This window comes from Pteronotus mesoamericanus, unplaced genomic scaffold (assembly GCF_021234165.1).
Source record: "Pteronotus mesoamericanus isolate MK-2021 breed Mesoamerican mustached bat unplaced genomic scaffold, CSHL_Meso_final scaffold_1186, whole genome shotgun sequence".
Classification (NCBI taxonomy): Eukaryota; Metazoa; Chordata; class Mammalia; order Chiroptera; family Mormoopidae; genus Pteronotus; species Pteronotus mesoamericanus.
Genome location: NW_026555302.1, coordinates 15,759,181 through 15,784,109, shown reverse-complemented (window position 1 = coordinate 15,784,109; position 24,929 = coordinate 15,759,181). Strand labels below are relative to the sequence as shown.

The 24,929-nt window shown below is 65.1% G+C and overlaps 1 protein-coding gene across 3 annotated transcripts; it reads left to right on the top strand.

Annotated features, from left to right (window-relative positions):
• Positions 1-12,512: 12,512 nt before the first annotated feature.
• RGS4 (regulator of G protein signaling 4) lies at positions 12,513-24,676 on the top strand. Of its 3 annotated transcripts, none has more exons than XM_054587576.1 (5): positions 12,513-12,624; positions 21,605-21,709; positions 21,975-22,036; positions 22,495-22,661; positions 22,962-23,308. In XM_054587576.1, the coding sequence occupies exons 2-5, from the start codon at positions 21,615-21,617 to the stop codon at positions 23,199-23,201; spliced, it is 564 nt and encodes a 187-aa protein (XP_054443551.1). In that variant the 5' UTR covers positions 12,513-12,624; positions 21,605-21,614; the 3' UTR covers positions 23,202-23,308. The 3 variants fall into 3 exon arrangements, with proteins under 3 accessions (XP_054443551.1, XP_054443550.1, XP_054443552.1); XM_054587575.1 differs by lacking the exon at positions 12,513-12,624 and adding an exon at positions 19,114-19,248; XM_054587577.1 differs by lacking the exons at positions 12,513-12,624; positions 22,495-22,661 and adding an exon at positions 19,114-19,248 and having other exon boundaries at positions 22,962-24,676.
• Positions 24,677-24,929: the final 253 nt, after the last annotated feature.

The window sequence follows — 24,929 nt, the reverse complement described above, 5'->3', positions numbered from 1 at the left end:
GTGTTCTCGGGACGGAGCAGGTGCGGACCTGAGGCCCTTACGTCCTTCGTTAATTAGTGCGGGGCGTTCCTCCGGGCGGCCGGCCTTCGGAGGCGCGGATGGGAACGGCCGGCAGGGAGTCCCGCGTCCTCGCCTTGGGGACCGGCCGCGACGGAGAGGGGCCGGCCGTGCGAGGGGCGCGCGCCCACGCAGGCGGCCGCGTGCGAACTGCATTTACGGGTCAGGAGGGACATTCGACAACACTTTTACCATGTGCGAGCCGTTGCTTCATTAACTTAGCTTTCATTGACCTGTTCCCGAATTGTGGGCGTGGTTGCCAGTGGGCTGCGTCAATATAATAAACTAATATAAACTAATATAATATAATACAATATAACATATAACAAACTACATAATATAATACACTATTATAGAATATAGCTCTGTAAGATTATGTTTTTGAAGACTCTATGTACCTGTAATGATATAGAGCTAAAATCCAATGGTTCAATATTAAATAAAAAAATCAGGAATCAAATCTATTATAATATATAATCCCAAGTTTATAAAAACTATTGCTGTGCCTAAACCAAATAAACCGAAATACTAACAAGGGTTGTCTCTGACTACCGGGCTTACTATTGATTTTGTTTAGTTGTTGTTTGTTTTCTTTCTTATATTTTTTTGTGCTTTCTAAATTTTCTACCATAAAAGTTGTACTTATTGTTTAATTAGAAAACGTTACGTTGTAAGGGAGAAACAGAAAGGATATCCGGAACTTTCTGAGTTAATAAAATGCAAAATATTTTAGGAATTTTTTCATAAATTTCCCTTATTCTTCCTGTGAAAAATAAAATTGGCATTGCAGATGGTTTGAAGATTTAAACATAAAAATAGCTCACAAAACCGCCACAGGAAAGCGTGGGTTGACGCGATGATAGTCTTGGAATGAGCGAAGCCTTCAGATAAGAGGGGAAAGCCAAAATCCCCACCCAGAGAAGCGTTAGCTTCATTTGACTTCATAAAGAACTTTTTTACGAAATCTGTTTGGCAAGAAGAAAGGCCTCAAAGACTCTTAAAAGTCAAACCACAAACGGAGAAGAAGATATTTCTGTAGCAGACGTGATGGCTGACGGGTATTCTTCCTTGACAAAGAGACGGCGTTAAAACAACGTGGAAAATGGGGGTTCCTGCTTTTGTTAATAGCAGGCGAGGTACTCGAGACCCAGGTCAAAGGCAACAGGAGCCCTGGCTGGGAGGCCCGGTTGGTTGGAGCGCCGCCCGGAGCTCCGGAAGTTTACGGGTTCAGTTCCCGGTCTGGGCACATACGAAGGTGGGGGTTCTGTCCCTGGGTGGGCGCATACGGCAGGTGACCGATCGATGGTCCTCTTTCTATCTCTCTCCCCCGTTCTCTCAAATCAATAAACATACCCTTGGGTGAAGATTAAAAAAAAAAGGTAACAGGAAAGCTTACACAGTCTCAGAGAATTGAGTATAGGCTCTGGAAAGATCTGGACGTTCAGGGGGCGAGCCAGCCTGGGACGGCGGCGGCTGGGAGGCTGCGTGTCCGCGCGGACACTGCTCTGCAGGGAGCGGGCCGGCGGTGACAGCGCCCCCTCCTGGTGCCTCGGGAGACTCGGGGGCTGCTGAAATTTTCCAACACCTGGGCCGGTGAGGGGCGGGGCCGGGGCCGCCCTGCCTTTGGGAGGCTGTGCGCACGGTGCCGCGTCGGCGCACACCGGGGATGAGCACGTTTTTCAATTGCTCCTGCTTTATGGCCGTTTGTCCTGGTCGACACCACGGTGTCAATGAAGTCCCCTCTTTCCCTGACGTCTTGTTGTGTCAAGTCACAGAAAGGTCTTCAGAGGGGACCCCCTGCCTTGCGCCAGGGTCCCCCGTAAGAGGGACTGGGCCGGACATCTGGGGCCGTGGATGCGGGCCACACCCCCTGCTCGGCCGCCTCCCTCCCCCGTAACCTGCCCGCGGTGCCGGCCCCCTGCCAGGCCAGGCCCTCACACCCCTGTTGCCCGCGCCTGGTCCCTCCCTCCTTGGCCTGCAATCGGCCTCACTGAGTTGGAGCAATTGTTACCCCCGACCTCACACGCACCCCGATTAACCGCGCTCCCGCCGCTGGTCCGTGCCAGGCCCTCGCTCACCCTGTTTGCATCTGTGTTTCCTCGCAGATGAACTCTTCTCTCCCTGCAACTGCATTTTGCATGTTCACCCATATTTAATTTACAAAGAGTATTCTGCTTGAGACTCTCCTAAAACTTTGTAGAGGTTACTTTTTTTGGCTCATTCCAAGGAGGGAAATTGAACGGGGAAGGGGCTGCACAAACGAGGGACGAGACCTCAGAGGTCCCCCTTGTCTGCCCCCACGTGGCGGCTCTCACAGAAGTGGTGCGGAGGGAGCCCCCCCAGGGAGGACACAGCCGCCAAGTGGGTCTCGCGGCCCAGCACCCGCACAGGCCCGTGGGGGCCATCGGGGAGAGGGGCGGGGTGACCGCTCACGGTCCCCTCGTCCGCGGTGTTCACCACCCCGCACAGAGCGTCCCGGCTCAGGGGTCGAGCTCTCTGCCGGGCGAAGGCCAACTTGGCGGGAGGTGACTCGGGCCGAGCGTGAGATTTCAACAAGCTGCTCGGAGCTCCTGGGTGGAGAGACTCTTTCGTTGTGCTGTCCCTTTGTGCAACTTCAGCAGAGGCGCCAACGGTGCCAAATATGCCCACAGATTCCCTCTCATAAATGTGTGCTTCTCGTAAAGAGCTTGCCTCGTTCCCCAAGAGCCAAACACCGCTGCTCAGGGGCTGAGGCTTTAACGGGCCGCGAAGGGCGTGTCCTGCTTTTCTGCTCTCCCGCTGCAGGGGAGGCGGCGGCGTCGCGGGGGCGGGCAGGTCAAGACCAAGACAGGGCTTTGGCGTTCCGTGTTTCATCTCGAAAACCTGTGTGACGTCTCCGTTCCCACAAAATACACCTGCGTTTTAAAACCGAAGCGGTTTTCCAACGAGCGAGCGGCTCCGCGGTGGCCCGGTAGTTTCATGAGTCCCCCAGTGCACGGCCTCTCAGTTCCAAGGTTTACAAAGTGCGTGGAGGGGCCAGGCACAATGTCCCACTAGACCTGGGGAGAAGGCGGGCCGTGACCTGGACTTCGGAGACGGGGCAGGTGGGCAGAGAAGAGAGTGACCCTCACTTAGGCTGGGGCGACCGAGGGGCCCGTGGCCATTGTTGAGCTGACGGGGTGCCCCGCAGCCCCTCCAGCCTTTTCCCTGCCCAGACACCACTCCCCAACGCGCCGCTGGATTCTTCTCTCCTGTCCCGACTCTCGAGGCAGAGAGACCGGCTGAGCAAGCCGCGGTCCGAGGAGCCTGACGGAGCCCTCCCTGCGTGACCCAGTTTTGGAGGCCTCTTTGCCGACCCCCCGCATTAAGGGAGAAGCAGCAGACGTGGGGGGTGGAGGGCGGCAGCTCTTCCGACAGGATGCAAATGGGCCCGAATAGGCGGTGACTCAAAGAAATAATTCCTGTGATTCTCCCGTGGTCACACACCAAACGCACGTTCGGGGAATTGTCATAAATACCAGCCTTCAGGGAGTTGCCATGAATATTCAGCAAAATATTCAGCAAACGGCAAAGAGGTCTCCAGACAGGCCCCCGGGGCTTCTCTGGAACGAGGCAGTGCTTCTCTGCGGGACGGCGGGGCGGGGGGGGGGGCGGGCAGCGGCCCCGGGGGTGCGCGCCTCGCGGCTGCCGGCCCGACGCTTCTAGTTAGACGTGGCTGTGTGCTGGCTTCAGGGGTGGCATTTGACCTCCGACACTCAGAGTGCACAGAACGGGTGGCCCTTGAGGTCCAGGCAAAGGGAAAACATAAGGTTCTGAGCTGCTTGGATGCTGAAACTACACGGAGCTTTAAGGCCTAAAATAGCTCCCCCTAAAGAGAGGCACTGGCCTTGGCACCCCAGCTCCGGGCCAGGACTTGGCCTTGGGGTAGAAGCCCCGAGTTTCCGTACCCTGTTTACTGTCACTCGGGGCTGTGTCTCGAACTCACGTTTTTGTCCGCCCAGCTCCTCAGCCCTCCTTTGTCCTGAGCCCAAAGCTAGAAAGCTGTCCGCAGAAAAGCCACCGGCAGAGAGCGGAGCGGGCCCTTGTTTCCCACGTTTCCGCCGGCACCCGTTGGCCGCGCGACGGCAGGCGTTCGGACGGGCGTGAGGGGCGTCTCCCAGGCCAGCGGAGCACGCGCAAAGCTGGCGTGTGGACCGGCAGCCCGGGCGCCCGGGGCCGGCGCGAGGGTGGAGGGGCCGGGCCTGGACGGGGCCCTAGCGTCCGGCCCGGCGCGGCCCGTGAGGAGCCACCTGGAAGGCCAAAGCCTCGCCTCCGGGACACTGGCATTCCAATCAGGCGCCGTCACTGACCGTCAGCCGGGCCTCCGGCGGGTCCCCTGTCCTCTCAGGACCGGCTCATCTCATCTGCAGAATTGAGGGGCGGCCCAGCCCCGCGCTCCTCAGACTCCAGTGTGCGAACGCCCTGGGATCCTGTGGGAAGGCGGGCGCTGGTCCATCGGTCCGGCCGGCAGGGACTCCGCGCCTCCCGCCGCCTGTCAGGCCGCGTGGCCCAGGACCCGCGAACCCGGGCCCACGGCTCGGATTCCCGGCTCCTTCGCTGGCACGGCTGACGCTATCTTAGCGTGTGCCGGCTCCCCACAGACACGCGTGCATGTCTCCGGGCAAAGGGCCCGCGGAGTCGGCCGCGTTTCTCAGCTGTATGTCCGTCCTACGAAGCCACGCTGCGCGCCCTGACACCCGCAGGGGCCCCGAGGCGTGCGTCTGCGAAAAGCACACGTTCGGCCCCTCTCCCAGGCAGCGCCTCCTACAGGAGGGCGAAGAGACTTCAGGTCCGAAAACAACAACGAAAAAACTGCTCTTTAGGGAATCGGCTCAGTAGAGCAACACCTGGCAATGCAAAGTCGCCCTCTTAGCAAGTGGCCTGCCGCTGACTTGTGACACCCGTTTGCTAACACCATTTACGGTGACAGGGGAGGCTGCTGGGCAGCCGGTGCTGATTCCGTTTCCAGGAACTCCTCCCTCCGTTCCCATAGCAACGCTGAGAGGCTCGGCTTCCCCGTGCCCTGCCCACGTCCTCTCTCGTTTCTCCCCGACGCGCGCCCACCCACCTGCATGGAATTGGCTACAATTTGGGGGCGGGGGTCAAAATGCCATTTTCTAGTTCAGGCCACATAAAACCAGAGCTTTACAAAATATATGTCTCTCACGGCGCAGTCGGTTAGAGAGGTTCCCCCCTCAGAGGCGTGGGCTCACCTGCCGTCTGGCCCTTCGGAGGAGGGGCGGAGCGTAAGGGGTGTTCCCCACTGACCGTGAGGGAGCGCTGGGCACGCCACCCCCCAGCCCTACCCCACAGCCCCCACGCTGAGGAGAACGCAGGGGAGGGGGTCGCGGCGGGGCGGGGGAGACGTGGGAGCGGCCGGCTCAGCGGCTGGGCCGGTCGCCGGCACTTAAGGAAGCTACTGAGCTGCATTTGTGTGGACAGGACACAGGTGTCCCTCCTGATCTGTCACTTTTCGGACTCCCAGCTGCCTGGTTTTGTCTCTCCGCAGCGGGAAGGGGTCCTGGCCGGTGGCGTCCCTGCTCCAGGCGGGGGGCACCTGGAAGGCAGCGGTGGCTGAGTGGCCACTCCCAGCTGCACCTGAGGGCTCCGCTGGGGCCGCGGAGTGACCCGGGGGTCTCTCCCTCTCTCTGGGCCTCCGGCCGGTGGGCGGCGAGGACCGGCCTTGCCAGGCGCCCTCACGGGAGCCGCGGCCCTTGACTCCGGCGCGGCGCGAGCGAGCCGCTGAGACACGGAGAGGGGGCCGGCGTGCGGGTGCGGATTCCAGGCCGGCCCGTCTGTCCCCTCCACCGTCACCCTGCCCGCTGTCTCTGGCCGACGTCCGCCCGTCCTGCCCTGCTCTGGGCAGGACTCCAGGCCCAGCAGCAGAAGCCGACCCCCTGGCAGGAAAGGCGGGGGGCGGGGCAGGGACCGGGAACGCACAGACCCGGATCAATCGCCCCGTGGCTCGTAGGTGTTTGGGAAATCGGTTGCTGGGCTGTGCGTGTGGCGTGGGGACACTGACAGGGTGTGACTGGGGGCCCCACCTCTGGGCTTGCTGACGGCTCGCCCAGGCTCACGTTCCCGTCTGCTGTGCCACGAGGAGCTAGGTGACCCCCATCCCATCTTCCGTGGGAGCAGTTTCCCTGTCACCCTGCATGTGGGGTCCACGATGAACGGACCGCTCCTAAGAAGGGTCCGGGCGGGCGGGCGGGAGCTGGGGCCGCCTCTGGCCCAGAAGCCAGGACGCTGCCGGGGTCCCCGGGGCCCCTCTGGGCCGGGTGCCTCCGGTCGCCGGCCCCCCGCACCCCGGGTGCGGCGCATAGGCCGCTGGCCCCGCTGCCCCGGACGCAGACCTCAGCCCTCCCCGCCGGCCCCCCGCAGCCTGCCCGGCGCGCTCTTCTCCTCAGCCTTGCGGCGTTCCCGGCGCTTGGGAAACGAGGTCACCAGCGGCTCCCATCTCTGAGGGGAGAGGAGTCAAGGGGCCTGGACAGCGTGGCAGCTGTGCTGTCCCTCGGAAGAGTGAGGATGGACATGGGAAAGCTGGCGGCCGGGCCGGGCCGCCCGCCACAGCCCCGCGCAGAGCGGGCGCGGAGGCCAGCCTGCCGCCCCGACGTCGGGGCGGAAGCCGAAGCCGCGCCTTTCGGGGTGCCGGCGACGCTCCCACCGATCGAGCCGCCGGCCGACGCAAGGGGTGCGGTTGAGACAGGGAAGCAGAGTATTTAGTAGATAAACCCGCAGGCCAATCGGTCAGTGAGTGTTCAACAAATAACAAAACAGCCTGGCGCCCCCGCTGTGCGCAGGGCACGGGAAGCAGAGAACGGAACTCGCCTCCAGAAACCCGACCCCTGAGCAGTCGGACCGGTCCTTCCTTCTCCACGGTCCGTGTCCAGGCGCCGCGGAACCCCCCCGCTGTGGCCCTGGCCCTCCGGGGGGTCAGAGAGAGCGCACCGAGGCGGCGCAAGGCCCTGGCCCCGGCCCCGGGGACGGGGCGGAGAAGCTGGCACGTGGTGCAGGGCGGGCGGCGGCTGTGGAGACAACCCTTATTTTATGGCAATGGAAACCTATCTCCTCCAGGGATTAATCAGGACAAAAGCGACCAGAATCTCATTAAAACACGCAGTCGGTTCCCCTCTGTGCGCTCAGATCCTGGGGAGGGAGGAGGGTGTCCGCCACCGGCCCCTGCTACGGCCACCCTGGGTCTTCCTCTCCCTCCACCAGGGGACCTAACCCTCCAGAAGCCGGAAGCCAGGGCCGCCAGGCAGGGCGAGGCGACCGCGGACCTCGGGGGGAGCAGGGCGGAGGCGGGTGGAGGGCGGGGCGGCCGTGGGCCCGGAGCCACGCCCACTCCCACGCCCGAGAGCAGGCAGGTGCTCTCCTGTTCCACCCCCCAAGGGGTTCTCTAGGACGATGGACCTCCTCTCATAACCCCCCCTCTTTTCTGGGATGAATCTGCTTCCCGTTAATGCAGCACCTAACTATGTCCAAGATGTTGTACAGGGGCTACGGGGAAGGTAAGGGTTACCGCGCGATGCGCAAGGGGCTGAAAAATGGCTGACCGCAGCCTGGGTTCCCGAGCGGCACGTGCTGCACACGCACCGGGGCGAGGAGGAGCAAAGACCTCCTCATGCTGGGGAGGGTCAAGGGAGGCTTCCCGGAGGAGGTGGCATTGCAGCTGGGGAAATAACAGCGGGGTGTGAGAAGGGTGGGGGACGGCATTTCGATGCACGGGAACAGCATGAAAGAGCCACACTCTCACGGAAGCCTCTAGAATGTCTAGGCAAAGGGAGCCCTGTGGCAGGTGGGATAGGGGGCGGGCGGGAAACACGGAGGCGACGAGGCCCGGAGGTGCCCTTGGCCTCAGGCCTAGGAAGACCTTGGACGCTCTGAGTCCGTACTAAATGCTATTAGCTTATGAGAACAAAAATACCCTTTTCTGTTTTCTTGCACCGAAATCTAGAGGCTGCGTCCTAGAGCAGCGCTGTTTGGTTTTGCAAAATCTCATTTAGTCCCTTGCACCTCGTTACAGCATAAACATTGCATTTGTCTCTTTACCAAAAATTATCTGTTCCGTCCCCGGGGGAAGGGCGGAGGGGGCCGCTGTTGATCCTCCTCCCTTTCCTTTTGTTGTGGGAAGACGTCCTTTCTGCCCACTAACTCGCTTCAGAGGAACCAATTGCCCCCCCCCCCCCCGCCGCCGCCCCCCGCTGTCGCCAAACAAGAACACGCTTCCTAGAAACGGAGCCCTTAAAGCCCAGCCTCATCACGCCGACCCAGCGGCCCCAGGCCGCCTCGCGCTTCTGCCAGCCGGACGGCCCCGGGCCGCGCCGTGTGACTGCCCCGCCACGTGCACGCGGGCTGGTTGCTAGGCCACCGAGAGCACAGCCTCCTGCTGTTTTCATCGCCTATCGATTCTCCCTCCTCTTGTGCCCTGCAAGGATGTGGCGCGAAGGCAGCCTCCTCCGCCCCCCGCCCCCCACCCCCAGGCTGAGTGTCGGCTGCTGGCCCCGCTGACAGGCTGGGAGGGGCGGCTCTCGGCGCTGAGGACGCGCCCGCTGGGACCCGCTGGCGCCTTCGGGCTGTGCGGGGCTCTGGGGGCAGGGGGATTGGACGGGAGGCCACGGGCGGGGCGTAGGGAGGCGGCCGTAGCCCCTCTCCCGTAGCCCCTCGCCACCAGGAACCCGTGACGTCATCCTGATGAAAAATAGGTCATACTTGGTGGCAGTGGTGGGGCGCATGTGTGACAAGTGACACAGAACGGCGGAGGGGTCCCCGGGCTTGGAAGTGCCGGGCGCCGTCGGGAAGGACTTCGGGAGCTCCTTGAGGAACAGCACAGGCCAGAGCCCGGGCCCAACCCGCCGAGGCTTCTGGAAGCTCCTAAAGTGCGGCCGCTGCCCGGGGGCCTCGGGGAGGGTCCAGGAAGCCCCGCGCCCCCTGTGTGCTGGAGGGGCCTCTGGACGGCGTGGGGGGCAGCGTGAAGCACGATCCTTCACGGGCACGTGGCAAACGGTTTCAGCGGGTCGGCGACCCAGGGGCCGGTGCGGCCGCGGCGCGCGGCCGGCTGTAGACCCGTGTCTGCGGCAGCCTCCCCGGGCAGCGCGGCCACGGGCAGGGGCTCGAGGGCGTCCGAGCTGGAGACCGAGAGCTCGTTTTGAACGCCCCAGGCGCGTCGACGCCGGTTCCGTAACGGACCCGGGCGGGCCCTGGTGGTGTGAGAACGCGCGGCACATGTGTCTGTGTCTCTGTCCGTGCCGGTACCAACGTCCACCTCGAGATCGGTTCCGTGGCCCTGGAGACCCCTGACCGATACTCCCGCTGAGAGGCGATGGCAGGGGGCGCGCACAGGCGGGCGGAGGCGGGCGGTGGGGGGGGGCAGGTGCGCGAGGCGGGCGAGACCGGCCGGGCCTGGGAGGGCGCCGCCAGAGTTCGCCCCCCGCCCCTGCAGAGAGCGGCCCAGCTCCGCGGGGAGACGCCTGCGTTTCTGCCTCCCGCGCTCTCTGCCGTGACGAGCACGGATCTTTAGGAGGCTATTGCGATGGTCCGGGTAGCGGCTTGACCGCTTTGAGAAGGAGGTGGAGGGAGCGGAGGGGCTGTGGGTAAAAGAACGTGAACATCGCAGATAAAAGGAGCCGAGAGGGGTCTCCCCACACAGACCTCACTTACTGGGCGAGACATCGTTAGCAGAGAAGCGGTTTGGGGAAGACCCGTAGAGGCCCCTTGGCACCCTCTGTGGCTCTTCCGCGCGGGGCAGGTTGCTCTGGAGTCGCTAATTCAGCTCCGCGAGCGGTGCGCGCGCACGATTGGCTTGAACAAAAGCTCAGCCTCCTTTTTCTCGTGGCTTCATGAGGTTCGTTCTGGCAAATTATTTTTTAATATGTGATTTGAGATCAGTTACTGTAAATGAGCCTGGACTTCCTTGGTAATTTGCTGAGTATGAATAATGAGCTAGAAGCTCGTGTTATGTAACTGTGCCCACTGGATGGGTCTATTTGAAACCTCTTTATAAAAGACGGCAGCCGGACCGGTGACAGCCGGTGAGAGTCCAGGGCGACAGGCTTCGTTGTCGGCGTTCACCCGGGACCTTCCCAGGGGGCTGCTCGTGGCACTTGAAACGGCTGCAGAAACGGCCGCCGGGTGGACGCGCGGCCGTGCTGGATCGCCAGCCGAGAGGCGGAACTGCACGCCGTGCCGCAGGTCGGAGGGGGGGGCGCGGGGGACGGGGGAGGCGTCGCCGTGGCTCCGACGCTGTCGATGGCGCCCGCGCTTTCCTGGACAGATAATTGAGAATGATCCCCTTCCTCCCTGTTGAGGAACTTCGAGAGAGACGTTACCCATTCCGTAGGAATGGAGTCGTTCTTTCTGGCTTAAATCCTGCTAATTATACGTATTTTCGTGCTGACGTATTTTCATGAATATTTAACATTGAAACTCTTAAATAAAGTCATGCATTTCCATTTTTAGGGAGCGAACGCCTGAGAGAAATCCCCGCACCTCAGAATAAAGAAGGGCCCTGTAAGTGGCCGGATCCCAGGACGCCGCGAGCCCCGGCGGTGAGTGGCAGGCAGCCAGCCCTTCCTGTTCTGTTTTAAAGAGGCTGGAGGTCGCCATTCAACCAACACGGCAGATAAATGCGCGTGTAGCTAAGAGCGGATTTGTGGTGTGCAGCTTTCCGAAGGCAGCCGTCCTTCCGAAGGGCTGGAACCCCGCCGTGGTGAACCCATCGCCCGCGGAAAGCGGCCACGCGGGGACGGGCCTGGGCCTTGGGGGGCGGCCGCCGGCTCTGCCGGCTCCTCCGGCCCCAAGCCCCTGGGGCGCCTCTCGGTTGCTTTTCAAGAGAAGAACGGTCGCAGGAGGGCGGTGGAGGGTGGCCCCCCGCTGTGTCACCTGCTCCGCTCTTGCCGGTCACTGCGCATGCATCTCAGCCGCCCCCGGCCCTTCCTGCCTTTGTCCCGACGGGCGGGGTTTCATTTTTATCGGGGGCGGCGCCATGCCCTCGTCCACCCTGGTCCCCGCCAGAGGTGGCCTGGCCCTTGCGGGAGCCCCAGACGCTCCACAAGGCAGGCCTTCTCCTGGCCTGGCCTCCCCTCCTCCCTCCGCAGCTCGCTTCCTGCCCGGAGTGCAGAGCCGGCAGCCGGAGCCGCAGCCGCTCCCGGGGGCCAGGAGGCCGTGCTGAGCCTGAGGGCAGGTGCTGCAAAGGCCGCCAGCGAGCACGTCGGGGACCCAGCTCCGGGCCACCGTGCCCAGGGCCCTCCTACATGGGAGCAAGTTCAGCTCCGTCTGTGGCGGTTGCTGGGAATTCACTGACGCTGCCGCCCGGACAAGGTCTGATGAGGGCGGAGCGTGTAACGCCGGTGCCTTTTCAGAGTTTAAGGCGCGTTTGCAGGGGGGACCTTCAGCGTCTAAGTTACCACCCACCGTGCAGAGCTCGCGGGAGCGGCCCCTGAGTCACGGGGAAGGAAGTGACAGCTCAGGGGGCCACACATCGCCCATGGGGACGGGCCCCGCAGCTCAAAGGCAGAGGAGCCTGGTCCAGAGTCCCTCCCCTTAGTGACAGCAGGGCCGGGGGACAAGATCCCCTGCAGCCCGGGCTCCCTCGCCCCCTGGCAAGACCACGCCAGGGGCGCCCGCCACCCTGGCTCGGGGGGGTAAGTGTCCCCCCACCGCGGCTCATGCCGTGGACCCTGTGGCGCCGCTGGGCCAGAGGCGGCCGAGGGCGCGTGGCCTCAGGGCCCCTTCGGACCCTTAGAAATGATGGGAGACCTCCAGGCCTTTGTTTTAGGTGGAGAATGTCTACTTATATTTATCGTGTTAGAAATCAAAGCAAAAAAACTTTTAAGAACCCTTAAAAATAACAATTAAAAGCTGGCTGCTGTTAATATAAATGCCATTTTAATGTGAAATACTCTTTCAAAACAAAAAGGTTAGGGAGTCGAGTGGTTGTTTTGAATATGGTTTTTACGCTGTTTTTCCAAGTCCCCGTCCGGCCTGATTGCAAAGAAGACAACGGCGCTCCCCGGTGGCCCCCTCCCGCCCACGTCCCCAGCCCCCGCGGCCGGAGGGTCTCCGCGAGGCACCCTCGGCCTGGGCGCCATCGGCATCGGGACGAGGGGGCTCCGAGCCGCGGCTGTTTGCGGGCCGGGCAGGTTGACGGGCAGCCGTGCCAGGGGCACCCCCACTCCCACCCGTGACATCGCATGGCCCCAGGCCGTGCCCCATGTCCCCGGAGGGCCGAGGGGACCGGTCCACGTGGCTGGAGACAGCGCTGGCAGAGCCGGGGCAGGGCCCGCGCCGGAGTCCCGGTCCTGGGGCGGCCCAGCCCGGAAGGCGCTCGGCTCCTTCCCGGTGAGGTTGTCTCAACCTCTGTGTGCTTCGTGCCTCTTCTGGGCTGACTGAGAGGGCGAACCCCGGGAGGGAACATCCAGAGGGCCCAGCGACACAAGGCTGGGCGTGTGCGGTTGTCAGGGAAAATCAGTTCCTTTTCCCTTTCCCGCTGGGCTGGGGGGCGCCGTGGAAGGGAAACCCGGGGGTGCGGCCGCTCCCGCTGTCTCCTGGGTGAGTAAGCAGCTCCGGGGGGAGGGCAGGCGGGGGCGCTTCAGAGAGGGAAGGGAGAGGAGCCGGGAGGGCCGCTGAGTCAGAGGGATGAACCAGCCGCCCTGCGATGCTCAGGAGCTTCGCTGACGGGGCAGGCGAGGCGCCATTCGAACGCCCCCTCCTCGGCCCGGAGGAGCCGGCCGGGGGCTGAGGGTCCCTCGGTCCCCCAGCCTCCTCGGTCACGTGGCGCCGCTTGCTAATGGGGTTTGGGGGCAGGTGCTCTTCGCAGAGCCCGCCTCCGTCTGTCACGCCCAAATACCCACGCGTGTCTCACACACGCACCCCCCACACCGGCACACGCACACGCGTGCGGAGGCAGCGGCGCGCACGCCTCCCCCAGCGGCTTTTCGCTGTGTTAGGCAGGGCCCGTGAGCCCGAGACACAGCAGAACGGTCATCACTGGAAAACGACGGCATGGGGCCTCGCAGACTCGCTGCTCTACTTACCTAATTACTCTGCCCTTGAGATATTTTTGTTTAAAGCCACTCGGAGGAGAGTGGCGTTGCCACAGCAACCTGCTGGGGGAAGCTGTTCGGCATCTTCGAGTGGATTGAATCACTCACCGTGCCCATCGGCCGCCTGCCGAGAGCCCCTCCCCACACCGGGGGCCACGGTCACCAGGCCACGGTCACGGGGCCACGGCCATCTCGGGGGGCCTCCAGCCTGCTGCTCGGGGGCCGCCGTTCAGGGGGCAGCTGTGCGTTGTTAGGGGACTAGAACTGGAGCCGGAAGAAGAGTTTCTTATTAGCAATGACTTACTAATATTATCTCCAATAATTCTGAACTGTATTTTTCTTATCTGGAAAACAGGCTGGACATTGCTGTCCTCCCCCGCCCGCCCACCCCGGAGGCCGCCGGGGACCCGGCAGGTGGGGGCGGGCGCGGGGCAGTGCGGACCGGGGAGGGGCCGTTCTCCCTGGGCGCCCCGGTGCGGCCACGCAGGTCTCCCGACCTGGAGGGCCCGGCTGCGGCCTCCGCGGCAGCTGCCCGTTCCCCGCCTGGTTTGGGAGCCGAGGGTCTTCCGACGTGAAAGTCAAGTTTTGTGTGGGATGAGAAGACCCCAGGTGGCTTTCTCGGGTGACTAATCAAACGGTAATCAACTTCCTTTTCAAGGATCTTTACAAGCAAACTCATCTCCGTTTTCTCCGAAGGAAAAAAACAAGACACGTTTCCTTGACCGAAATGTGAAGTAGCTTTGGAAACGGGGAGAACACGGGTAGTTCAGTGGCCGCGGCCCCTGGTCCCTTGACCCAGTGGTTTCTGCCTCCACAGGTCCGACGGGGCGGGAACACGCCTGCTCCCCACAGACGCCCGACCCGGGGGTGGGGGGCCAGGGAGGAGAGGGGAATGGGGGATGGGAGGGAGTGGGCCCAGGGTACTTTCTGCCACGTCCACCCTTCCTCCTTCAGTGCTACCCTTCACTCAGCGCGACAGGCCTGAGCACAAAGGACAGACGTGAAACTGGACGGAACAGCTTCCACCTCCCGTTCGGAGGACTTGAAGCGGAGACGCGGCAGGGCCGGCGCTGGGAGCGAGGCACGCGTCCCCAGGGCTCCCGCCCTCTCCCTCTCCCCCGCAGGCCAGCCCGTCTCTGGATCGATTTCCGGGGCCGCAGCCCTGTCTTCCTCGGCTTCGCACGGCACTTTTCACTCAGAACTGGGCCGGAAATGTCGTTGGCCGTAATCATGGCCTCATTTCCCAATTACCTGGAACGGAGACTGAAAAACATCTCAGCTGCAAGAGTTACCGCCAGAAATCTTTCCAAAGTGCATTAGACCCTTTCCGCCTGGAGGGGAAGCCGCGGCGGTTGTGATTACTGTCAGCTGGCTCGGCAGGGCCACTGCGGGGACATTAATTCTCATTTGTGGGTGCAGTGGGGTCCGCGGGCGGGGTTGGGGGCAGGGCCCGGAGAGGGGGCTCGGGTTTTAGATCCTGCTCCGCGCGCTTTTGAGAAAGAGATTTGGGATGGAAACGTCCCCCACAGAACGTGCCTTTCCCTCCTAGGAGCTGAATATGGTACCAACGGCGCCGCAGAGAAGTAAGCGGTGCGGGCTCTGGCCATGGAGGGGTCACCTGCCCCCTCTGTCCTCCGACTCAGCAGCTCAGTCATCCCTCTGGCGGCCGCGTGACACGGTTCTTCCGCTGCCCACGGTGCCACCTGCTGAGACCACGTGAGAAGAAGCCACGCCGCGGGGCCTGAGCCCCCGCCGGGCCCTCTGCTCAGCCTCTGCCCGCCCAGCGGGCCCTCCCGGAACGCAGACCCCCGCGCTTTCAGGCGGGCGAGTCCCCAGCCTCCCGCCCGAACCCCCAGTCTGGGAACTGAGGCCTGTCCGGGCACGCAGCTCGCAGACGTCCAGCGGCCATGCCTGACACCGGCGGGGGTGGGGGGCTTCCAGGCCCAAGCCAGGGGCTCGGGGGGTGGGCGAGGGGAGTCCTGACTCCGCAGGCGCCGCCAAGAGGGCGGGAGAGGCCTGGGCAGCGCCCCCGCTGCCGTCGGTGGGCAGCCGGGGCCGTTTAGGGGTAGAAGGGGCCCCCACCCTTCCTGCCGGGCTTTCTGTGGTCTTTCCACGCCGCGCTGGGGGCCCGGGACTAACCGAGTCGCACTTCACGTCTGGAGACCCCCGTCGTTCCTCAGGCCCCTCAAAGGGCCTGTCGGCAGCGAGGGCCCTCCTGCTCCCGCCAGGTGACCTGGTCTCTGTGCCAGGCCCCCCGAACCCCAGCCCCCCACCCGTCTCCCGCAACCCTTGCCCGTCCTGCCCCGAGTTCTGTGGGGCTCGCCCCTCACTCCCCGCTGGGGTGGGGCCGGGAGGCGCCCTGAAGGACGCGGCCAAGCCCACCGCGCATCTGCCTCGCGGTGGCAACCGCGGCGCGGGGTGTCGGCCGGGTGACAGAGGGGCCCGCGGCGGCCGTGCTGGGCGCCCTGGGCCTCCGAGCCCCTGCCGGCCCCGTCGCCCCCCGCCCGTGGAAACGCGCGGCGGATTTGGGCGGCCCCTTGCCTTCCGCAGCCGACCGAGGAGAGCCGTTCATTCGTGTTACCTCCCAAGTGTCTCTCCGCCCTGGGGCTTTCCCACCCCGGGCACCGGAGCCTCCGGCCGCTCGGCCTCCTGTGTGCCCGCGTCTCCTCTGGGCGAGACCCGGGGGGCGGGGGGTCAGGGCGTGAGGGTCAGGCCTGCGGGCCCCGCTGGCGCATCCACACTTTCGCCTGAGGGCAGGGATGCCCCGCGTTGAGTTTTTAATCCTCACCTGAGGACCTTTTTTCTTTTTAGAGAGAGAAACGTTGATGCGAGAGAGAAGCATCGATTGGGGCCTCCTGTTCGAGCCTGAATCAGGGACTGGACCCACAGCCTCGCCTGTGCCCCGCCTGGGAATCGACCCCGCGACCTTTCGGGGATGGGGCGACGCTCCCCCCACTGAACCACCGGCCTGCGCTCCCGAGGTTGCTTTTTAAAGAGATGCCGATCGGTGCGAAAATCGGTGCTGCCCTCCCCCCGTCGAGGCTGACAGTCCGCAGCGCCCCCGGTCTCCCCGGTCACGGCGGCGGTGGCGGCCGCCTTGCATCTCCCCTTCCTCGCGCACGGCGTCAGCAGACCCTCCTGGGCCCTGGGACTGGCCGGTCACCGCGGTCCCGGTCGCTGTTGGGGCAGCTGCGGGCAGGACCCCCAGCCGCCTGGGGAGGGGGCAGCAGGCGATCCTGAGCCTGCCGGACGGCGAGGCCCAGGCGCGCGCGGGACGGAGCCGCCCGTCCACCAGCACAGCGACAGGAGCCCCGGGCAGCACGCAGCTGTGAGCGTGGCCTGCGCTCTGCCCTGGGCGGGGCCGGGGGTGCGAGGCTTCGGGGACAGGCGTCGTGGCGCTTCCCTTACTCCTTGGGAAAGAAAGGCTCCCCCACGCCCCACCCCCGGCTGATCGGGTGTGACCGGCCCCGGGCGCCGCCGTCCAGTGGCAGGGGTGGGGGGCTCTGCTGGGATCCACCGCCCTTTCCCGCACCTGGGGCCCCCGCCCCGCAGGCAGGAGGCGCTGGGAAGTCCCCGGCCGCTGCCCCAGTGTCCGCGTCCCCCGCTGCTGTGTTTGCTCTGTAGCCTGAAAAATCAATAACCATGAACCCTCGCTGACAACAGGCCATTGCAGTGGACGGTGGCGGGGGAGGGCAGCCCGCCCGCTGAGGGGAAATCGGCGCGGGGCGCGGGGCGTGGGCGCCGGGCGGCGGAGCCTCCCTCCCCTGCCAGTGCGGGGGTGCCCCGTGGGGACCCGGTCCGAGAACGCGGTGCGGCCTCAGCGGCTCACTTCCTTGTATCGGGTCCTGCCAGGGCTTCAGCAATGTTTCCTTTTGTCCTCGCTGAGCGAAGGGCGGGGAAACTGGACGTTTACCTGCAGCCCACACGCTGCTCGCGTCCGGCCGTGTGTGGCCTCGGGTCCCCCAGCGGGGCCCGCACGGTGCAGCCTCTGTGCGTGCAGCGTTTATGGGGGGCGTGACCCTCACTACAGCCTCGGCGGCGGTGTTTGTACCACATTCATCTCTCACACGGACGCCGCAATAGCCGGCTTGGTTTCTCTCGTCTCATCTCCTCCCTGTGGGGCCACCCCGGGGGGTCCCCCAGCGACCACGGGGTGAAATGTGGTCTCCAGTGGGACAAGAAGCAGCCGTTGGGTCTCGGGGACCTGCCGTTCCCCTCTCCCCACATCCACGGTCACGCGCGCCGTGGCTACGGGCTCCAACGCGCCCTTGGGCCCTTTCCGGTGGTGGCGGCACAGACGCTAGGAGCAGAGGCCGGAGCGCCTCAGCCGGTCTCCCGTGTCCCCCGCTCGGGGGGCGTGTGACCACGGGTGGCCCACCTCAACCCTGGGCGGCGCCTCCGTGAGGCGGGGGCCCCGTGGGGCCGTCTGTCCGGACGGGCTGGGAGGATCGAGTGAGCCACCCGGGCGTTAGTGCCCCGTGGCGCTGGCTGGGGCCGCTGCGCCTCCTTGGACCGGGCTCCCCTCCTTCACACGCCCCCTGCGTCTCCGTTCGCCTGTGAACGGTCCTCCCGCGTGAAAACGCAGCTCCAGATGTCAAGGGTCGTGTTTATTCGCGTCCCCTGTGCGTCCCTCGAATTTTGGGTAGATGAGTTCACAGTGACAGCTTTCCGGTCCCTGGAGGGTCTCCCCATGGGGGAGGGCTCCTGCGAGGCACAGCCATTTCAGACCCATGTTTAGGTCGCCAGAGCCTCCCGGAACGTCCGGGACATGAGATCTACTGAGGGGTTGGGAGGAAACACCCGTCTTGCAACACGAAGCCCGTCGGCCACCTGCTGACCCCGCTAACTCATCGGCCTGCGCCCACCGCAGCTGGCGCGGCCCTGCGCCTGCCCCGCTCGCCCCCAGGCCTGTGCCCCGACCGGGAATCCGACCCATGACCTGTTGGTTTGCAGGACGACGCCCGACCTGCTGGTCCTCCCCCGCCCGGGCGCTGCCCACTTGGAAAACGAGAGCTGCTGGGGCCTCACACGGGGGCTGTGCCTTCATCCCCACCCCCACTGCCCGCGTTGCTGCAGGGACAAGACCCGTGTGCACCCGCTGTGGGTGCCGGGGCGCAGCCGCGGACACCCCTGCCTGGTTCTTTGAAGCAATCAGTCCGGCGTGTCGAGAACCAGCCACTGATGTGCAGGTGCCCGGAAGCAGCTGCAGGCGGCAGGCGCGCCAGGCAAACGGTCTGTTGTTTCCTCTGTCCTCCTCTCGGTATTTTGGAATCCGCGTTGGAGACTTAGAAGGTGTGAGACAGGATAGGATGTGAGTCTCTCTGCAGATGAGAGGGGGCGTCTGTTGGTGCGCTGTCCCCTCCCCGGCCCCCCCCCCCGCCGCGATGCTGGCTCTTCTTAGGGGGCGCAGCGGTTGCCCCTGCTGGGCTGAGTCTGCTCTGCGTAAGGTCCCAGAAGCGTTCTCCTGGGCCGGACGCATGTGGCCGAGACCGAGGCCCACGGGGGGCGGTGTCTGCAGGCGCTGGCCCGGGCACAGGGGTGGGGTGGGGAGAAAGCTGCGCCCTGTGATCCTCTGTCTCTGCCCTGGAGGAAGCCAGTGTGGGGACAGTCCCCCAGCCAAGCCCAACTCCGGTGGGAGCCCTCAGCCAGGAGGCAGCTTCCCGCAACATTGTTTTCACAGAAAAATGAGTGGACCCCATGGTGTGTAGCATTGTCAGCCAGGTCCCTTTTCTAGAAATTCGAAGCCTCAGACGCCTGTAGAGACAAGGAGGAAATTATTTTCTATGTGTTTGCCTGGCCCGCGGCGTCTCTGCGGCTCGCTGTGCGCTGTGCAAGCTCATCCCGCCCCCCATCTCTGCGGAGGCTGCAGCGGCGGGGGGGGGGGGGGGGGGGGGGGGGGGGGGGGGGGGGTCCGGGCGCCGCTCATTGGCTGCCGGGAGGCTCTGGCTGGGCTTTAAAAGGGACCTGCCGGCTGGGGAGGAGCCGCAGTGCCGACAGCATCTTCAGAGCAAAGAGGCCCGAGCACTCGCAGGCACCAGCTCCGCCGGCTGCCTTCCTCCCTGCGGACTCGTACTCCGGCTGCAAAGATGTGCAAGGGCCTCGCGGGGCTGCCGGCTTCGTGCCTGAGGAGGTAAGCCGACCCTCAGCCTGAGCCTCGCCCGGCCGCGGCCGCTGCGCTGGGATTCCAGTCCTGGTGCCGCTGCGGCTGAAGCGGCGAGTGTGCGCGCCCTCGCCCCCCGCCCCCCCCACCCGCCCCGCCGCCGCTTGGGCACCGCGAGGGCGCTGGGACCGACCTTGGCCATGAGCGCCCTTGTGACCCTCCGGCCAGGTCGGCCCCCCGGACGGCCAATGCGCTGGGTCTCGTGTAGGGGGCACCCCAGCCAGCGGGAGGTCGGCCGCCGCCCCGGAGCGCACTCTGCCTCTCTGTGGGGCTGAGTATCGGCCACGGTCTGTGTTCCTATACACCGATGTCACAGCCACACGTGGCTTCAGAACTGGACCCCCACCCCTCGGCGCCTCTGTCCAGTTCCTGAAGTGCCTGGTGTGGGTGGCCGTTAGAAGTGGCCGTCGCTCTCTGGCTCAGGGCTCTGGGGCAGGTCTCCCCCTAGATGCGTGGTTTTGTCACGTACGGGGTCTTGATTACAAAAAAAAAAAAAAAAGAATCTGTAAAGCGATGCAGTTACACATCTTTGACTTTTAAAGAAGGGTGTAAATAGCTGTTTTCAGAGAGGCCTGTGCAGCAGGCAGCCAAAGGGAGATAGAACCGCGCTCCTTCCAGCTCTGGGCGGCGGAGGCTGGGCAGCAGGGACGCGCCTGCTCCCGCTCCCGGCAGAGCGATTGCCTCAGGTTTCCAGGGGAAACCTCCCGGAGAGCGCCGCCGTGGGCGGTCCCGAGCCACGCAGCGCTCAGGCTGCCGGGCACTCAGCAGCAGGAGGAACGGTCCCGTCCGGGCGGCTCCGCGCGAGGCAGGAGGCCCTGGCGGGAAGTGAGACGCGTCCTCCGCGCCTCGGGGCCTCTCCCGGGAGATCGACCCTGCACAGCCCGGGCGGGGGGAGCTGCGCTCGGTGCACGTTGGGGGTGCCGATGAGACCCTGGAGCTCAGCCCGCCAGGAGCCCACCGGCGGGTGACCCCACGCCGCAGGCGGGCTGCCGGCCTCTGTCCTTCCCGCGGAGCAGCGGGCGCCTGGTCCGGCGCCTCCCTTCCAGCGTCTGTGTCCGAGATCCAAGGCCACAGAGGTGGGGCGTGGGGGGCAGCGTGTGGAGCCAACCGGGGCGTCCCGACTCTGGCGGCCATGCGCCCGTGAGGGTTTTGCCCTCCTGGGGGCGCTGCGGTGGAGGGCGAGCCGCCTCGGCGTGCGGAGGCTCCGTGCTGAGCAGCGCCTGCCTGAGCTCGGCGGCCGGCTCGCGGAGGCGACAGCCGATCTGTGTTGTGACGGAACACAGCTCACGGATGCCGTCCCCTTAGGCTATGACTGCAGGCTTCACGGCGACAGCTCGTGTCATTGCGGAGGAGTTCACGCCCCTGACCAGGACGGGGCGCAGAGGAGGCGAAGGCTCCCGTGAGGGAGACTCTGTCCGAGGGGCGGCCCCACACTCCCCAAACCCAAGCTTTCTGGGGCCCGCACGCCCCTCCGTGGGCGCCCTGAGACGACGGCGTTGCTTTTCTCCCCCTGAGCAGGAAGGGGGATGAAAAATCTCCTTCCACTTCTTCTTAAAGGACATCTCTCCTTTGAAGCGACCTCTGGGCTTTGTCCTAAAGGGCACCCGCGCCGAGGAGCAATTAGCCAAGAGCGAGGGGCCGGGCCGAGGGGCCCCGGTGCCCGAGTCCTGCGCCCGTCACTCCGGCCGCCCCCGACCGTCAGCCTCGGCCAGGGCCGCGCTGGCTCCTCCCACTCGTCCTGGTGCGTCCACTGCCCTGCGGGGTGTCGGTGTGCCTGCAGTGCAGCTGGCACCCGGGACGCCGGGGCTGCAGGGCCCGTGCCTCGCTATCCGGACCCTCTGCGGTGGCCGCACTCCTTGCGCGGGTCGCTGGCCCATCTTCCCGGGGGCTGGTGTGCCGGGCCACCTGCCCCAGGTGCTGAGCCGTCCCAGGCCAGCAGCCAGCGGTGGCAGTAGCGACTGCTGTCCAGGAGGTGGCGCCACAGGCAGGTGTCCTGTCTCAGGGCTGGTGGCTCCCAGTCCTAGGCTTGCTCCAGGGCAGCCAGGCCCCGCCCCCGCCCCCCCCCCCCCCCCCCCCGCTTCTGCTGAGACCCCTCCCCCACCGCGTGCTGTTGGTGAAGGTGGCAGGTCGCAGGCGAGGCTGCCGGCCGGGCGGCCCGTGGGTCTGTCCCGGGTCCCAGGCAGCCGCACACACAGGCGAGGCCTCGCCGCCCCGGGGAGCTCGGCACCTGCAGCCCCGCTTCCGCACCGCGCGGCTCTCGCCGCTGGGGCGTCTCTGAGAGGGAGCCGGTGGCCCTGATTCGCTGTTTCTCCCCTTTTCTGTGCAGCGCGAAAGACATGAAGCACCGGCTGGGGGCACTGCGGCAGAGGTGGGACTCCTGCGACCACGGCCCCACCCAGGGCAGGAAGGACAAGCTGGTCCTCTGCCAGAGGTGAGGGGCGGGGGCGCCGCGGCGGCCCCGGGGTCCCTCCGGAGCAGACGGGGGCACTGGCCCCGTCCGGGCGGGTTTGGAGAAGACGCCCCCGTCGGCCGGGAGGCCCCGCGGAGCCCGAGGTGCCGAGCGTGTGGGGGGAGGCGGCCGCGGCCCGCCTCGTGCGAGCGGAGCGGCGGGAAGTCACACCTCTGCCTTTATTCGGGGTCTTCCGTTCACTCCCCCGGCCCCGGATTGCGGCCTTCACGTTGTTCTCTTTCTTCAGGGTGAGCCGAGAGGAGGTCAAAAAGTGGGCCGAATCCCTGGAAAACCTGATTAGCCATGAATGTAAGTCCGACCCCCGGCCCCACGCCCCGCCCCCCCCCCCCCCCCCCCGGAGCGGGGTAAGGCCCTGGGACGCACGTGTTTCACACGGCAGACAGGCCCCCGGGCTCCGGAGAGCCAGCCTCTTCAGCGTGTGACGTGCCCGGGAGCGTTGTCCCTACAGCGGGAGGTTCATGCAGAAACGGTGGGGAAAAGGTAGAGGGAAGACTCCAAATCTTGAGGTTTCTTGCAGAATCAACCTCGGTGTCTCTTCCCCAAACCCACGGAAGCACCGGGTGTGGCCGGACCCGGCAGAACATACAAACTTAGATTATGGGTCCCGGCCCCAAACTGACCCTACAAGATGGGGGAGGGGCATCGTCTGAACCCTGTCCCGCTCCCTCCAGCACCGGGGCTGCGTCTGAAACACGGGGTCCGGGGGTCCCCTGGGGTGACAGCCGCTCCTGCCTCCCCTGTGCCAGGCGGACTGGCGGCGTTCAGAGCTTTCCTGAAATCTGAGTACAGCGAGGAGAACATCGACTTCTGGGTCAGCTGCGAAGAGTACAAGAAGATCAAGTCGCCCGCCAAGCTGAGTCCCAAGGCCAAGAAGATCTACGACGAATTCATCTCGGTCCAGGCAACCAAGGAGGTGGGTCTTTGTGGCGCAGACGTGGGGTCGCGGCGAGGTTCCCCGGGGCTGGCGGCCGGGGCCCGGCGCTCGGGCCACTGGGTGGGAGGGAAAGACAGAGCAGCGGACCCACTCACTCTAGTCTTGAGAACCCCCGAGTCTCAGTCGAGGAAAAGGCTCTTTTACCCAGAGGACGTAGGTGAGTTTTCTGAGGACTCTCCCCCGCTGGTGAGGAAGAGCGGCAGGTGCGGCCGCGCCCGGCGGCCCAGGCTGAGGGCCGCCCTCCCCGGGACGTGGTGTGACCTGGCCGGGCTCCCGCAGGTCAACCTGGATGCCAGCACGCGGGAGGAGACCAGCCGGAACGTGCGGGCGCCCACAGCCGCCTGCTTCGACGAGGCCCAGAGGCGGATCTTCCATCTGATGGAGAAGGACTCCTACCGCCGCTTCCTCAAGTCCCGCTTCTACCTGGAGCTGGCCGGCCCTGCCGGCTGCGCGTCCGAGAAGCAGACGGGGGCCAAGCGGGCCGCAGACTGCCCTTCCCTGGTGCCCCAGTGCGCCTAGTCCCCCCGGCGGCCACGGAAGAGAGGCTGGGACTCGGAGCCGGGGACCCCGAGGCCGGCTGCGGCCTGAGGCAGCAGGGGCGCCTCCACGCCGGAGCCTCGCTCCCCTGCCGCCTGCCCCACGTCGCTCACTAGATTTAGTGTCTGTGTTTCCATGTTCATCGGGCCAGGCCCTCATTCCAGTCCAACGCCCCACCCCATTTTTTTAGGGTACCAGGGAAGCAGTTTTCCACACACCAGCCCGGTAGGCCTGGATTTTTAGAGATTGTTGGCCTTTCTGTCCGCCCCGCGATTTGGCCTCAGGTGGGCAGGTCGGAGGGTCCACGTCGCGCGGCACCCGCAGGCTCATGGGCTCCGCTAGCCAGGATCCTCTGCGAACTGTGGGTGTCTCGGTGAGGGCGGCTGATTGTGTGCGCATGTGTGTGTGAGCATCCGCACGCACGCACGCACGTCCCCATGAGAACGGACAGACAGGCCCCAGGCACCGGCGTGTACACACCTGCATGCATGTCTGGTCCCCGGTTTTTATCCTGTGACGGAGCAGGACACACTGAACCAGCTCCTGCCGGCCGACCCGCGGGCCGTGGCTGCCACCCTCCGGGGCGCCATGCCCGATTCAACTGTGACCTCCTCCTCCCCGAGCCGTATTCTGAAGAGCAAAGGTCACAAAGAGCCTTGTCCTTGGCTGCAGGGCTGTCCTGGGCTGCGGTCCCTTAGGGCCTCCCCTCTCCGCCCCAGGTGCCTGAGGCACCGCTGCCCGCAGCCCAGTGGGTATGGGGCCGGGAGGTGGGGCTGGGGCTGGGCTGGGCCGTCCGGCGCAGGCTGAGGGAGAGCTCGGGACGCAAAGCCTGGGTCCCCTCCTCCGCGCTCCTCCTCTGCCAGCCAAGGTGCGCTTCTCACGCTGAGTTTCCTGAGAACGTGGCTGTCACGCGGGGCTCCTGACTTCCCGGTGGTGGGTGTCGGTGTCCTGTGGTCTCTGAGCTACACGCCTACGCGCTAAACCAGCCCCCCGGGAAAGGTGACATCATCAAAGGAGCCCCTTTCTGCAAACTGGAAGTCGCCGCTGTCCTGAGCGGCAGCCGTTCGCGCACCCCCCCGCCGGCCAGCGGGGCGGGGCCCGCGATTCCAGGCTCCGAGACAGACTCGGTGGAGGCACGGGCAGGGGGCGAACTGTGAGAACTGCCGCCTGCAACTTTTCGAGACGTGAAATACTTGAAGATCCCCCCCTTGTGTTATTTATGATGTCGTTTTGTACCATGTTTTTAGTACTGTGTCGTTTTGTACATGGAGGCGCACAGCGCCGCCTGAGCGGGTCACAAGCGGCCGGGAGGTCACGTCCCCTCCTTGTCCCGATACCACTGCCCAGGAAGGACCCACGTGCCCAGTCTCCACGCCTGCCACACGTGTGAGCCCCGTGTGCTCAGAGGCCAAGGGCCTGGGCCGCAAAGCGAAGCCCCCACTGTCATGTGCTCATGCAAACCCTGTTGTAGTAAAGACCCGTGTCTGGGGTGTACGGCTCTGTGTGTCCGGCGGCCTTGCTTTCCTGTCCCCGGGTCCCTTGCGCGACACGCGCATCCGCAGCTTCGTCTCCGGAGGACGCTGGGACCCAAGTCGTGAGAGCTGCCGCCAGCGCAGCGGCGCCCAGGCGCTGGACCGCTGCCCCGCGGGCTGGTCTGCCGGGCGCCCTGACTGGGAAGTAAATGACGCTACGGGGTCGCTTCCCCGTGGG

Excerpts from the sequence above, each read along its gene's own strand:
- RGS4 (XM_054587575.1), top strand. The coding sequence starts at position 19,205 with ATGTGCAAGGGCCTCGCGGGGCTGCCGGCTTCGTGCCTGAGGAG. Across the intron at positions 21,710-21,974 it reads AAGCTGGTCCTCTGCCAGAG|GGTGAGCCGAGAGGAGGTCA; the intron begins GTGAGGGGCGGG and ends CTCTTTCTTCAG. Across the intron at positions 22,662-22,961 it reads CGGTCCAGGCAACCAAGGAG|GTCAACCTGGATGCCAGCAC; the intron begins GTGGGTCTTTGT and ends GGGCTCCCGCAG.